The 12,930-nt window shown below is 37.7% G+C and overlaps 1 protein-coding gene across 2 annotated transcripts in view; it reads left to right on the top strand.

Annotated features, from left to right (window-relative positions):
• The window catches only part of LOC136867732 (selenoprotein S A), a 55,866-nt gene that overhangs the window by 27,938 nt on the left and 14,998 nt on the right, over positions 1–12,930 (top strand). The window contains exon 5 of one of the 2 annotated variants that reach the window (XM_067144725.2): positions 5,692–5,797. The exons of the other annotated variant lie outside the window; for it this stretch is intronic. Within the exon in view, the coding sequence (XP_067000826.2) occupies positions 5,692–5,774 (83 nt within the window). The 3' untranslated portion in view covers positions 5,775–5,797. The remainder of the gene's footprint in view (positions 1–5,691; positions 5,798–12,930) is intronic. 2 annotated transcript variants of the gene reach the window in all.

Here is a 12,930-nt window from a genome sequence, read left to right as displayed (position 1 = left end):
TTTTCGAGGTCACGCTGCAGTTGCTCACAATCTTGTAACTTATTTATTACTCTATAGAGAATAACATCATCCGCAAAAGCCTTACCTCCGATTCCACTCCTTTACTCATATCATTTATATATATAAGAAAACATAAAGGTCCGATAATACTGCCTTGAGGAATTCCCCTCTTAATTATTACAGGGTCAGATAAAGCTTCACCTACTCTAATTCTCTGAGATCTATTTTCTAGAAATATAGCAACCCATTCAGTCACTGTTTTGTCTAGTCCAGTTGCACTCATTTTTGCCAGTAGTCTCCCATGATCCACCCTATCAAATGCTTTAGACAGGTCAATCGCGATACAGTCCATTTGACCTCCAGAATCCAAGATATCTGCTATATCTTGCTGGAATCCTACAAGTTGAGCTTCAGTGGAATAACCTTTACTAAAACCGAACTGCCTTCTATCATACCAGTTATTAATTTCACAACTTGTCTAATATAATCAGAAAGAATGCCTTCCCAAAGCTTACATACAATGCACATCAAACTTACTGGCCTGTAATTTTCAGCTTTATGTCTATCACCCTTTCCTTTATACACAGGGCTTACTATAGCAACTCTCCATTTACCTGGTATAGCTCCTCTGACCAAACAATAATCAAATAAGTACTTCAGATATGGTACTATATTCCAACCCATTGTCTTCACTATATCCCCAGAAATCTGATCAATTCCAGCCGCTTTTCTAGTTTTCAACTTTTGTATCTTATTGTAAATGTCAATTGTTCTCATATGTAAATTTTAATACTTCTTTGGCCTTAGTCTCCTCCTCTATCTGGACATTATCCTTGAAACCAACAATCTTTACATACTGCTGACTGAATACTTCTGCCTTTTGAAGATCCTCACATACACACTATCCTTGTTCATTAATTATTCCTGGAATGTCCTTCTTGGAACCTGTTTCTGCCTTAAAATACCTATACATACCCTTCAGTTTTTCACTAAAATTTGTATGACTGCTAATTATCCTTGCCATCATGTTATCCTTAGCTGCCTTCTTTGCTAGATTCAATTTTCTAGTAAGTTCCTTCAATTTCTCCTTACTTCCACAGCCATTTTGAACTCTATTTCTTTCCAGTCTGCACCTCCTTCTTAGTCTCTTTATTTCTCTATTATAATAAGGTGGGTCCTTACCATTCCTTACCACCCTTAAAGGTACAAACCTGTTTTCGCATTCCTCAACAATTTCTTTAAACCCATCCCAGAGTCTGTTTACATTTTTATTTACCGTTTTCCACCGATCATAGTTACTTTTTAGAAACTGCCTCATGCCTGCTTTATCGGCCATATGATACAGCCTAATAGTTCTACTTTTAAGACCTTCCTTTCTATCACAATTATTTTTAACTACGACAAAAACAGCTTCATGATCACTAATACCATCTATTACTTCAAATTTTCCTATAGAGCTCATCTGGTCGGCGCGACGTAAAGCCCCTAGCAAAAAAAAAAGAGCTCATCTGGTTTTATCAGCACCACATCCAGGATATTTTTCCCTCTTGTTGGTTCCATCACTTTCTGAATCAGCTGTCCTTCCCATGTTAACTTATTTGCCATTTGTTGGTCATGCTTCCTGTCGTTCGCATTTCCTTCCCAATTGACATCTGGCAAATTCAGATCTCCTGCTACAATCACATTTCTTTCCATGTCGTTTCCCCACATAGCCAGCTATCCTATCAAATAATTCCGAATCCGCGTCAGTGCTACGCTTTCCCGGCCTGTACACTCCAAATATATCAAGTTGCCTATTATCTTTAGAAATGAGCCTTACATCTAGAATTTCATGAGTCTCAGCTTTAACTTTTTCGTAGCTTACAAATTCTTCTTTCACCAGAATGAATACTCCCCCTCCCACCATTCCTATCCTATCTCTACAATACACACTCCAGTGCCGTGAGAAAATTTCAGCATCCATTATATCATTTCTCAGCCATGATTCAACTCATATTACAATATTTGGTAAATATATATCTATTAAATTACTTAATTCTATTCCTTTCTTTACAATACTTCTACAGTTCAACACTATCAATTTTATGTCATCCCTACTTGATTTCCAGTTTCCTGTTCCCTTATCATTGAAGTCGATATGAAAGAGAAAATATTGGGCTAAAAGGTGGTTATTACAGAGAAAGAAATTGTCATACAAATATTATGAAAGAACTGGAATCATTCGATTGTAGAAATTTTCTGCGAATGGATATCGACACACTCAATGATCTGCTCTACCTAGTGGCGTCTTTAATATAGAAACAAGACACTATAATGGGGGAATGTATGAGTGTTCAAGAGCGATTAATCGTGACTAAGATTTTTAGCTACTTGAGCGAGTTAGAGATTTGCAATTTAGTGCAGCCGTGTCACCACAGCTTTTGCCCGGCTCCATGGCTAAATGGTTAGCGTGCTGGTCTTTCGTCACAGGGGTTCGATTCGCGGCAGGGACTGGAATTTTAACCATCATTCGTTAATTTTCCTGGCTCGGGGGCTGGGTGTATGTGTTGTGTTCATCATCATTTCATCCTTATCACGACGCGCAGGTCGTCCACGGGTGTCAAATCAAAAGACCTGCACCTGGCGAGCCGAACCCTTCCTGGGATCTCCCGGCACTAAAAGCCATACGCCATTTCATTTCATTTTACCACAGCTTTTGTCTAAAATCATTCCATAAACATTTTGCGCTATTTTCAGTAGTCTGAAGGGATACATAAAAGTAAGTGATTAAAATATATATTTCTTTAATGTAAGAGTATTTATTTCTGAAATTACGTACGAGTAGAAAATACGAGAAGAAACTGACCTAAAATTATAAACTAAATTAATCTAAACTATATTATTGTATATAGTGAACTACTAATCTAACTGAATCTGCTCACTGCCATCTGACACACGTCACACGTGCTAGGTGGCGACGAGGCAACTGATAGCTTATCGGCCGACTTCCGGAGTGTAAGTTGGGAGATTGTGTGGTCGGCTCGACCGACCACCCAACATGAGCTTTGTCGGCCAGTCTGGTCCCAACAAACCTACACACCACCCAATCTGCAGGGACCCTGCAGATTGGGTCATGTGTAGCGGCCTTAAGATGGTTTGGGCACATAAAGCGAATGAGTAATGAAAGAATAATACCAATATAAGTGGTCTGTTATTGGACATTATAAATTTTCCAGCTAACTCATTCCTGGTTGCCAGCGTTTCACAGTGTTGTAAGTTGGGCTCATCAGTTGGTAAAAGCACACTCACCAAGATGCATGGCTAGTGCATACTGTGGAGGCCACTGGGTAGGCTATTTGGAGCCACTGGCAATGCCAGTGCACTATGTGAGACGTTGTCTCATTACCAAAAATTGATGCCTGCCTGGCCATCAGATGATATAGATGTTGATTCCCATAGGGAACTTGAAATATTTGGCCCGAATGAGTAAATTTATAATGAGTTAGCTGGAAAATTTATAATGTCCAATAACGGATCATTTATTTGAAAAAGGGAGGCTATGTCCAGTGGTAGTCAAAATATTACTGAAAGTTTACAGATGGAACTGAAAAACCAGAAAACCGTGCTAAAGAAAACTCTCATTCGAAAATAGCCATACATAAGATTGGGCCAATACCTCTGTTTCCAATATCCCTGATAAAATTTCAAAAGTATTAGTAGGTCAAATTGTAACACAAAAGAAGCAACCCCAAAGTGGACAAGATCACAATCTACATCTCATTTAGTGACTGACTGTTTTCCTACAATATTATTAAACATTATATCCTACAAATAATCATTCATAAGAAAATGCATCAAGAATTAAATTTGTTCTATTTCATGGTACATATTAACATAGTGTAATTCGACTGGACGATTTTACCATATTTATACAAGAATATAGCAGAGCAAAGAATGGGAAGGTAAGGGTTTTACTTTGCATGTTTTTATAACATTGTCATCAAGGACTCTTAGATTTTTAATGTACTTTGTTTCACTAGTGTGAGCCTCCATGGCTCAGACGGCAGCGCGTCGGCCTCTCACTGCTGGATACCGTGGTTCAAATCCCGGTCACTCCGTGTAAGATTTGTGCTGGACAAAGCTGAGGCGGGACAGGTTTTTCTCCGGGTACTCGGTTTTCCCTGTCATATTTCATTCCAGCAACACTCTCCATTCTCATTTCATAGCATCTATCAGTCATTCATAAATCACTTTGGGTGTGGCAACCCCATTGTACTAATAGCCTATATATGATTCATCCATTACATTCCTGACCCGGTCGATGACTGGAAAACAGGTTATAGGTTTTAATTTTTGTTTCACTACATATTTTGTGTTTCAGTGTTCATTATTCAATAACTTGCCAATTTATGGTTAATGTAATGGCTGGGGATGACCTGATAATGATAGTCCCTATGATGTTTGCGTGATAATATAGTTTACATCATTTTAACACTTGTATTAAATAGGTGGACCCTTTCCTACCTTATTTATGTAAAGTTTTTTTTTTTTTTCAAGACATTCATAATATCTATGATGCTCGAAATACGTGGCTTTATGAGTGAGCCATTTTACCTCCAAAATATAAACAGATCGCGGAAATAAATGAGATAACCAGTGCGAATTCTGAGTGAGGAAAGAAAATCCTGTATGGCCGTTAACTCAATTGTGAATGATTACTGTGCAGTTCATCGTCCCGTCTAGTTCCTTGATTCTGTTTTGACACCTGGCCTGCCAGGACATGAAATTACATTAATAACAGGACTGTCAGTAATGCTCTTAAGGAACCTAAAGACTTGCTTAAGAGTAAAGATGTTACTCAGGAATATAGGCCAATGTTTTAACAGGTACCGGAAGGGGTGAAACTGTATTTTTGTACGTTGCTTTCTCTCGAGTCAGATCCTTCAACTCTTTTCTTATAAATATGCCAGGTGGTGAGACAAAAAACATTGTATATACCAAGGCTGTCCAAGATATCCTTTACACTAACAGAATGAATATCTTTTAGCCACTCAGTAGTACCCAAAACGTATTTCACACCTACATTACGGTACTCTCACTTTCAGGTTATTGGTTTACTTACCAAGGAGCCTATCCTTTTACAGATAGACTGCCATATTCATACTTTCACTCCAGCTGTAAGTCATATTGCTTTTCTCCATTAACCTGCACCACTTACAAGTTGAAGACAGGTACGATGGCTAGTGGTGTAATAATTTAACAGAAGGCTAAGTGTTGAATTACTTATATTGAACCTTAAACCTATTAACATTCTAGGCAATCTTCTCAACTCTACTTTCATTAGGTACCAATTGAGTTGAATCTACTATCCAGGAAAAGTTGTAGCCAACTGAGTGGTACCTGCAGCTAAAAAGTGATAATGCTGTTAGTACTTCAAAACTTCCTGACAGGATTGTTAAGCCTATGCCCTCCAGTATCCTAGACACACTATATAGCAAATAAACACCTGTTTTAAGTTTTCACTTCTGTGCTCCTCATTCTTGAATCCATTGGCTGGCCTTATTAGACAATATTCTGCTTGTATTTTGTTGCTGATGGTAACTTTATTCTGGCATTAATGAGGGTTTATTACATTTTACATCATTTCTTGTTAATATTGCCCAATTGATTTCTTAGAGAAAAGATTATTGAGGAGTTACTTGGTGATTACAGAATATAATCCATTGATGGGTAATGGTGGTTCTGGTGGTTTTCGCCCTGCTCGTAGGAGTTGTCCTGGGGGAGGATGCGGCTGAAGTGATGCCCTTGCAATATTTGTGTAAGTAAAATGTCCCGCTTGGTTTCTTATTATGTTATTTCACAGACTACTACAAAGTCTGTGTTATAACTCAGTATCGTGAACCTATCCTGAAATCTACAGATCTCCAGTTATTACTTTATGTGGCTTGTTTTTTAGAACTTAGTAATTAATTTTTTGAACATTTTTGGAATCTGAGATACAGTAATGAATTTGTTCAATTTGCTCCTTTCATTTTATTATAACATCTGGAAAGGGTCTGCTTAGGTTAAAAGGAATACGAAAGTCTATATAATGATGATTTTTACAAGGGAAAGGACCTGCATATAAGATGATCACTTATATAACGTGACCTTGATATGTTAATAGTGGTGTACAAGAAAGATGCGCATGCCCTAGTACCAGTTCTGTTACTAGAGTTAAAGCTTAAGAACTGTTTTCCAGTAATATCAAAAGTTACGGTGTAAATGATAAAATTACTTTCATTTCGAGTATTTTTACTTCAGTTTCCTCTTCCAATTCTTCAGTAGTATTATTGGAAATAGATTCAGAGTATTTTTCTTCTCATGCTATCTTATCCTCACTCGCATCCATGGTATGAGAAAAGTTTTTTTTTTTTTTTTAAACCTCTTTTAATGGACTTCTCCATGCTATACGATCAGCCCTGAACCAACAATTGAATGCTTGGTGACATTTGTGATTGGTTGACATTTACTGTGCTTTCACTATACACTTCACGTGAGTAAACACCAAATGGTCTGTTAATAACTAAACTAATCACATTGGTCTGCATTTAGGGCTGTTGCCCAGGTGGCAGATTGCCTATCAGTTGTTTACCTCATCTTTCCTTAAATGGTTTCCAAGGATACTGAAATTTATCAAACATCTTCCTTGGGCCAATTCCAGGCGTCGCGTGTTTACATTTGTACATTTCTTTTTAATATATATATATATATATATATATATATATATATGAAACTTACCACCCAAACAAATTGAGATGTATGTATAATAACGTCTAGATGATACTTGATAACCCCCACAAATTTCATTGTTATAAACCCGATGTATGCAATTTTATAAACTTATAAACGTAGCGATCGGTGTTTACATGGGACAGACTTTTAACTTCGCATACATTTACGTTTTTTCTAAATTCTGCGAATTGTGGTAACTTTTATTAGTAATGTTAATATATTGTTTACACGAAGGACAAATGTACATTTTGTGAAAAAAACAAATGTGTAAATTGCATAATATTTAAAAGCGATCGTCACGTATCTACTTGACAGCGTCGCGGGATTACACACGCGAATCTGCGCTATGGCATTACTTTATCAATTTTATATATTTTTCATCTAAACACTGTTATGTGGCTGAAGATGTTGATAAGATACGAAACATGTACCACTTTTAACCATTAAATTGCCTTAAGCAATCATTGTATCGACTAGGTGGAAAATAATAAATACTTGCGAATCTATTGAAGTGCGATACGGACCATGAAACTGATTTTATGTAATGGCATGAGCAGCTAATAAATCTTTAACTCCGCATCAAATACGATCACTGAATGATAAAATGTATATTTAATATCGCAGCAAGTAATAATAAATAAGGGGCGTGTTGGCCCAGTGGTCAAACTGCTTGCAACCATAAAGACGGACTGGTTTCGAGTCCCGATTAATGCATCTGTGATTTTCATCGTGAAAGTCACGTCCGGTGGTTCGAATTTCACGTAAAATATGAGGTTCCATCGCTTATGATAGTGTGATTATCGGTTACGTAAAACTACAAGCTTTCTTCCTCCCAATAATAATAATAATAATAATAATAATAATAATAATAAGATATATAACCAGATACTGGTACGGACATGTGGCCTAAGTTGAGCGTTTTTATGAAGTGTCACACATTTATGTAACGCTAATAACAGTGAAAAACAGATCAGATGTGAATGTAAAATGAACTAAAATATTTAAAAATATCTGGACATTCAACGCTCACCGATAGTTTTAATGAAAGCTTGATCAGAAAAAAAAATATAAAATGAAAAAATCAACTTTTATGTTCATTCTGCTTCTGGTATAGACTCATCAAAATACCATTTCCCACGAGTAAAACGAGGCATCGGTAATTTTCTTTCGATTTCACTTTCATTTAAAAAGCACTCGTCTTTCGTCGGTGGTTCACGAAAACAGTTTAGCTTCATCGTTGCACTTGCGAAAATTGGTTACAAAATAAACATCACTATCACTTTCAGTTATGGTACAAACATAATACTTGGAATGTTTCTTTCCGCTGTATTTTCCAAGGACGAAGTCTCCCACTTCAGAAGTTGTATCACGGGGTGGATTGTTGTCATATGCTTCGATCTTGTAGACTGGATGTAGAGAGTGTATGGTAGTTGTTTCTGAATATTATTATTTTCTTGCTTGAACTATGTATTTTTTTAATGGCTCCACATAGTGAATATCATGTGTACCTGGTACTGCACAGACATCGGTGAAGCGGCTTTTCACAAGGGGTTTACTCCTTTCAACATCTTTAGAAGGAACAAATATAACATTTGTGTTTGCTGAATTTCTTTTCGCTACTTCCACGACATCGTGCACATTTATAAGGTCTCTTTTTGCACGTAGAGCAACAGTCAAATTAAGTTTTTGTGTTTTGCCCACACCGTCAACAACACCTTTCCCATGACCAGATGCAAACAAATTCCAAGTTACATTCATTCCAAAAGTTTCCTTAAAAAACCTTAGGTTTGCAAACATGAACCTTTGCTTGAACTGGCTTGCCACCCCGTCCGAGAAGATAAACACACTTGTGATTTCTGGTCGTTTTTCCTTGATGTCTGTTAATACTCAGCTTAAGAATAAGTGCGTGGCATATTTGTCATGCTCAATATGGTCAGACATAATCGCATATGAAGCATGATTTCCTACCGCAAACCACGCAACAGCAGTAAATATCGTAATTTACCGGTGATGCCAATAACAACTCTGAATTTCATCTTGTGGAAGAATAGTGAAATTCTCTGCGAAATTCACTTGCAAAACCATTGAATTTTCTGTCATTTGTTTTTTCTGCACTTCGAACATTTTGCTTTGCGTTCTTTTAATAAATGTGTGTTTCATGAACAAGGACACAATTTTACTAGTTTATCAAAACATACTTGAACTGTGCCAGATTCTTGAATTCGAGATACGTGATTTTCATCATCACTTTGCCACTGGTATAGGTCCCGCAAGAAGAGCTTGCCAAAGAAAGCTGCGCAGAACATCGGCAGTGTTCGGGAGGGCTCGGTACTAGCAGTGCACGCCCCCCTCACTTCGCAAAATCGCCTTACTGCCAGCAGTTGTTAATGAACCGTCTGCGCTGGCGGTCTGGCTAGCTGAACTGTGACTAGCGTTCGAGTGAAATCTCAGCGTGTGTATGTAATGCATTATTGTAGTTATAACCAGAGCCAAGACACATTACCCTATAGCAGAGTTGGCGAACCTATGACACGCGAACACGACTTCGAAAATCTAGCATCGTAGCACATTTTAACATTACGCTTTAATAAATTATATCCAGTAAATTCTATGGTCATATTTAAACAAAAAGCAAAAATATACCTTATTCTTAAAATTTGCCTGTGTTTAAAATGCAATTTTTAATACAAAATAAAGTAATAAAACATTCAGTCGAATGGATTTACAAGTTATGCAATCTAATACCTAATTGAAGTCAGATGAGGGGTTTCATGATGAGTTTAAAGGAAAATAACATGTGGCACACTAGGCAGTAAAACGTAATACACAAGACCTTAAATAAAACGCTACTTGGTAAAGGTTTGCCATCGCTGCCCTATAGCATATTGATATTGTTGGACATGCAGAATCAGAAACATTGAATGAAATAACAATATAAACAATAACAAACAAAGAGATTAAGAATTATGTGATCGTAAAATAGCGGTTAACTTACCCAATGGCTTGTTCTAGACCGCATCTTCTGAAAGAGGTTGAAAGCTGCTCATATCGCCTTCACTGTCATCCGCGCTATCACTAACGCTCTCTCCGTCACTGTCACTATCGTCCTCCAGATTAATGATTATGCTGTCTGATACTTCATCCATTATGAGATCTCTCGCAATGTACTTATTCTCAGTGTCGATTACGTGCCTACATCGACTCGACCATTTTTCTGCCCCAATTGACGCAATTCCTTCCATCAGCAATGTTCTTGTATTATCGAGTCTGAAAGTAACATTCCCTTGTGCTACATAATCTTTAACTAGAGCCCAAATCATTTCGATTGGGTTCAAGTCTGGATGGTATGGCGGTAGACGCAAAATCGTATGCCCATATGTAGCAAGTAGTCTGTCGATTTGATATGACTTATAGCGTGATTTATGGGATTTAATCAAAGCATACAGTTGGGGTTGTATCATCTCTGTAGAAAACGGAGTACCCTTATCAGTCAACCAATCCTGCATAACTCTTTTTCTGGATGATGATGTGGGTGCACGGTCACATTGGACATTATGGTACGAGGCATTATCAATCACGACTACAGAGTTGGGTGGCAAATTAGGAATTAATTTCTCTGACATATATTTCTCGTAGTTTCTATAGTTCATCTCATCGTGATAATCCCCTGTTGTTTGGTTGGATTTTAAACCAACAAAGGATTTGGAACGAAACCTGCATCTGAACCGGCATCTACCACTATTAATCGTTGTCCTTTCGAGATAGGTGATTTCAGTCCATGAAGAGTACTGTCGCTCCAAGCACTTGACTTGGTGTGCGAACTATGCAAATATGTCTCATCAGTGTAAACAATAGGCCTACCCTCTTGTCGGTGCCGCGTTATGCTTTGTATGTACTGCACACGTAAGAGCCTTATGTCAGGCTTCTCCATAAGTATTTCACGCATGTCTTCTGTCTTCCTCCGTCGAAAACCTAGGCTTCGAACTATCTTGCTTAGTGTTCTTACGCAACCTTTAAACTGTATATCCTCAACCAGTTTCTTACGGATCTTTTCAAGCGTTGGTCTCTCGCCTTCGGTATTGTGAAAATTGTGAATCGTGCGCCTGACCGCGCATTTCTCAAAATCGTTCACACTTCTTGACAGACTTTGGTCTTCTCTTTCCAGGCGTTGAAAATGAATCCACTTCACCCCTTTCGATCTTCTTTGCGTCTCGTATTACACTCCGCACGGACCTTTCCGACACACCCGTTGCTTCGGCCACTTTCTTTTGAATAGCACATAAGTTTCCAGCGGGATGGGTTTGTTTTTTCATGAATGTATACGCATTATAAATAATTTCTCTAGTTTGACTGTGTAAAGTTTTAGCGCTCCCGAATTTAGAACGAAACGGGGGCATCGCTACGTACACTGAATATTATACTACAACAAATTCACTTTCAGCTACGAAATATAAATAAAATATTAGTAATACAAGCACACGCTTCTTGTTTCTTTTCAATACACGCTTGATAGAGAGCTGTACACTGTGCTTCTCAGTGTGCGGTTGAGTAACAATGAGCCCGGAAATCAGCATTCGGACGACACACAGGAGCCCCGCAACGAGCTTAAACTTCGCCAACAGATATTGGTCTCTGCGCACGTTTGAGTTTCGGCAAGCTCTTGTTGCGGGACCTATACCACTCAATTTTGCCTCCAGCATTCTTGTACACAACGCTCCATGCGACGGGGAGCTCACCGGCCGCCCGCTCGTGAGAACGTCGTAAACACGCGATGTGTTTTACTATCAGCTTCGTATGAATCCATTTGAAATTTTAAACAAAATTATATAGCAGTTAAAGGGTGTACAGTATTGGCTTTGCATACCAAATTTTATTCAAATTTAGCCACGCACTTTTCGTCTTCAGAAACTTTTATACCTTTTTCGTCGCGTGTTTACATAGCCTGCAGCAATAAATTCGTCGCCTTATTATACCTTATATAAACTGTTAATAACCTAAATAAGTACTTTACCACTAGGGAAAGAGCATTAGAATTAACATTTATCATAATTATTTTGATACTTTTTAATCATAATAAACAGTAATTCCTAAAGCATTGAGAAATATCAAATGAATTTAGACTGCACATAAAGGTTCAATTAACCACACAATTAAAAATTGAAAGACATCAATAAATGAATACTAATCATAAAATTAATAAAATTTAATGTTTTATCTATCATAAAAACCAATTGTTCACTTTCATTTTTTTACTTTTTCCTTCTTGGGTTGACAATTCTTTGGAATCAGCCCTTGGTAAATTATTCCAGTCCCTAATTCCTCTTCCTATAAACAAATATTTGCCCCAATTTGTTGTACAACCCTTATCCCATTTCTCTCCAGGGTTGGTTATGAAGCAAGATGAATCTTCATAGTGAGTTTTTATGATCGGATGCCCTTCCTGATGTCAGCCTCATCAGAGGATTTAATGAAATGAAATTAATTATGTGATATATGACACTAGGAAGGGAGAGAGTGAAACCTGGTGCCAGCGCATAGCCTACTCCTGTCAAATAGCACCAAGAGGTCTGCTCAAGGTTTAATGTCGCCATTCCAATGGATGAATCACCATCAACAGCGTCATAAGCCCTCGCTGCATATGAACAATGTGGAGAGATTTGGAATTGAATCCAGGCTTTTGGCATGCAACCTAGTGATCAGAAATTATATACCATCACCTCTCCTACTGTGCCAGCCAACATCTGGTGGTGAATATTTATCTTTTTTGTTTTTCCGACCAACAGGACTCAAGCCAGACAACAATGGTTCAGACCAAATTGATGTGATGCCTTAATGATCATAGCCACCAGGCTGGCATTTGCCCCAATTTGTCCTCTTGAATTTCAGCTTTATCTTCTTATTATATTCCATTTTTAAAAGCTCCATCCAAGCTTATTGGTCGACTAATGTCATTCCACGCCACTTCCGACAGTTCAGAACATACATCGTGAAAAGTTATTCCTCCTGGAATTATAAGATCTGTGTTATTGTCTACAATTTGTATCCTTATTTTTTCAGTAATGTTCTCACAATGTGCATCAAGATAAGACACCAGATCAACATCTGCAAACAACTTTCCCTTTTAGAGAGCCCAGGACTTCATCATTTTGAGTGTTTGTATGTTCTTTGATCCCAAGG

This window comes from Anabrus simplex, chromosome 1 (genome assembly GCF_040414725.1).
Source record: "Anabrus simplex isolate iqAnaSimp1 chromosome 1, ASM4041472v1, whole genome shotgun sequence".
Taxonomy (NCBI): Eukaryota; Metazoa; Arthropoda; class Insecta; order Orthoptera; family Tettigoniidae; genus Anabrus; species Anabrus simplex.
This window is presented reverse-complemented; position numbering and strand designations above follow the sequence as displayed.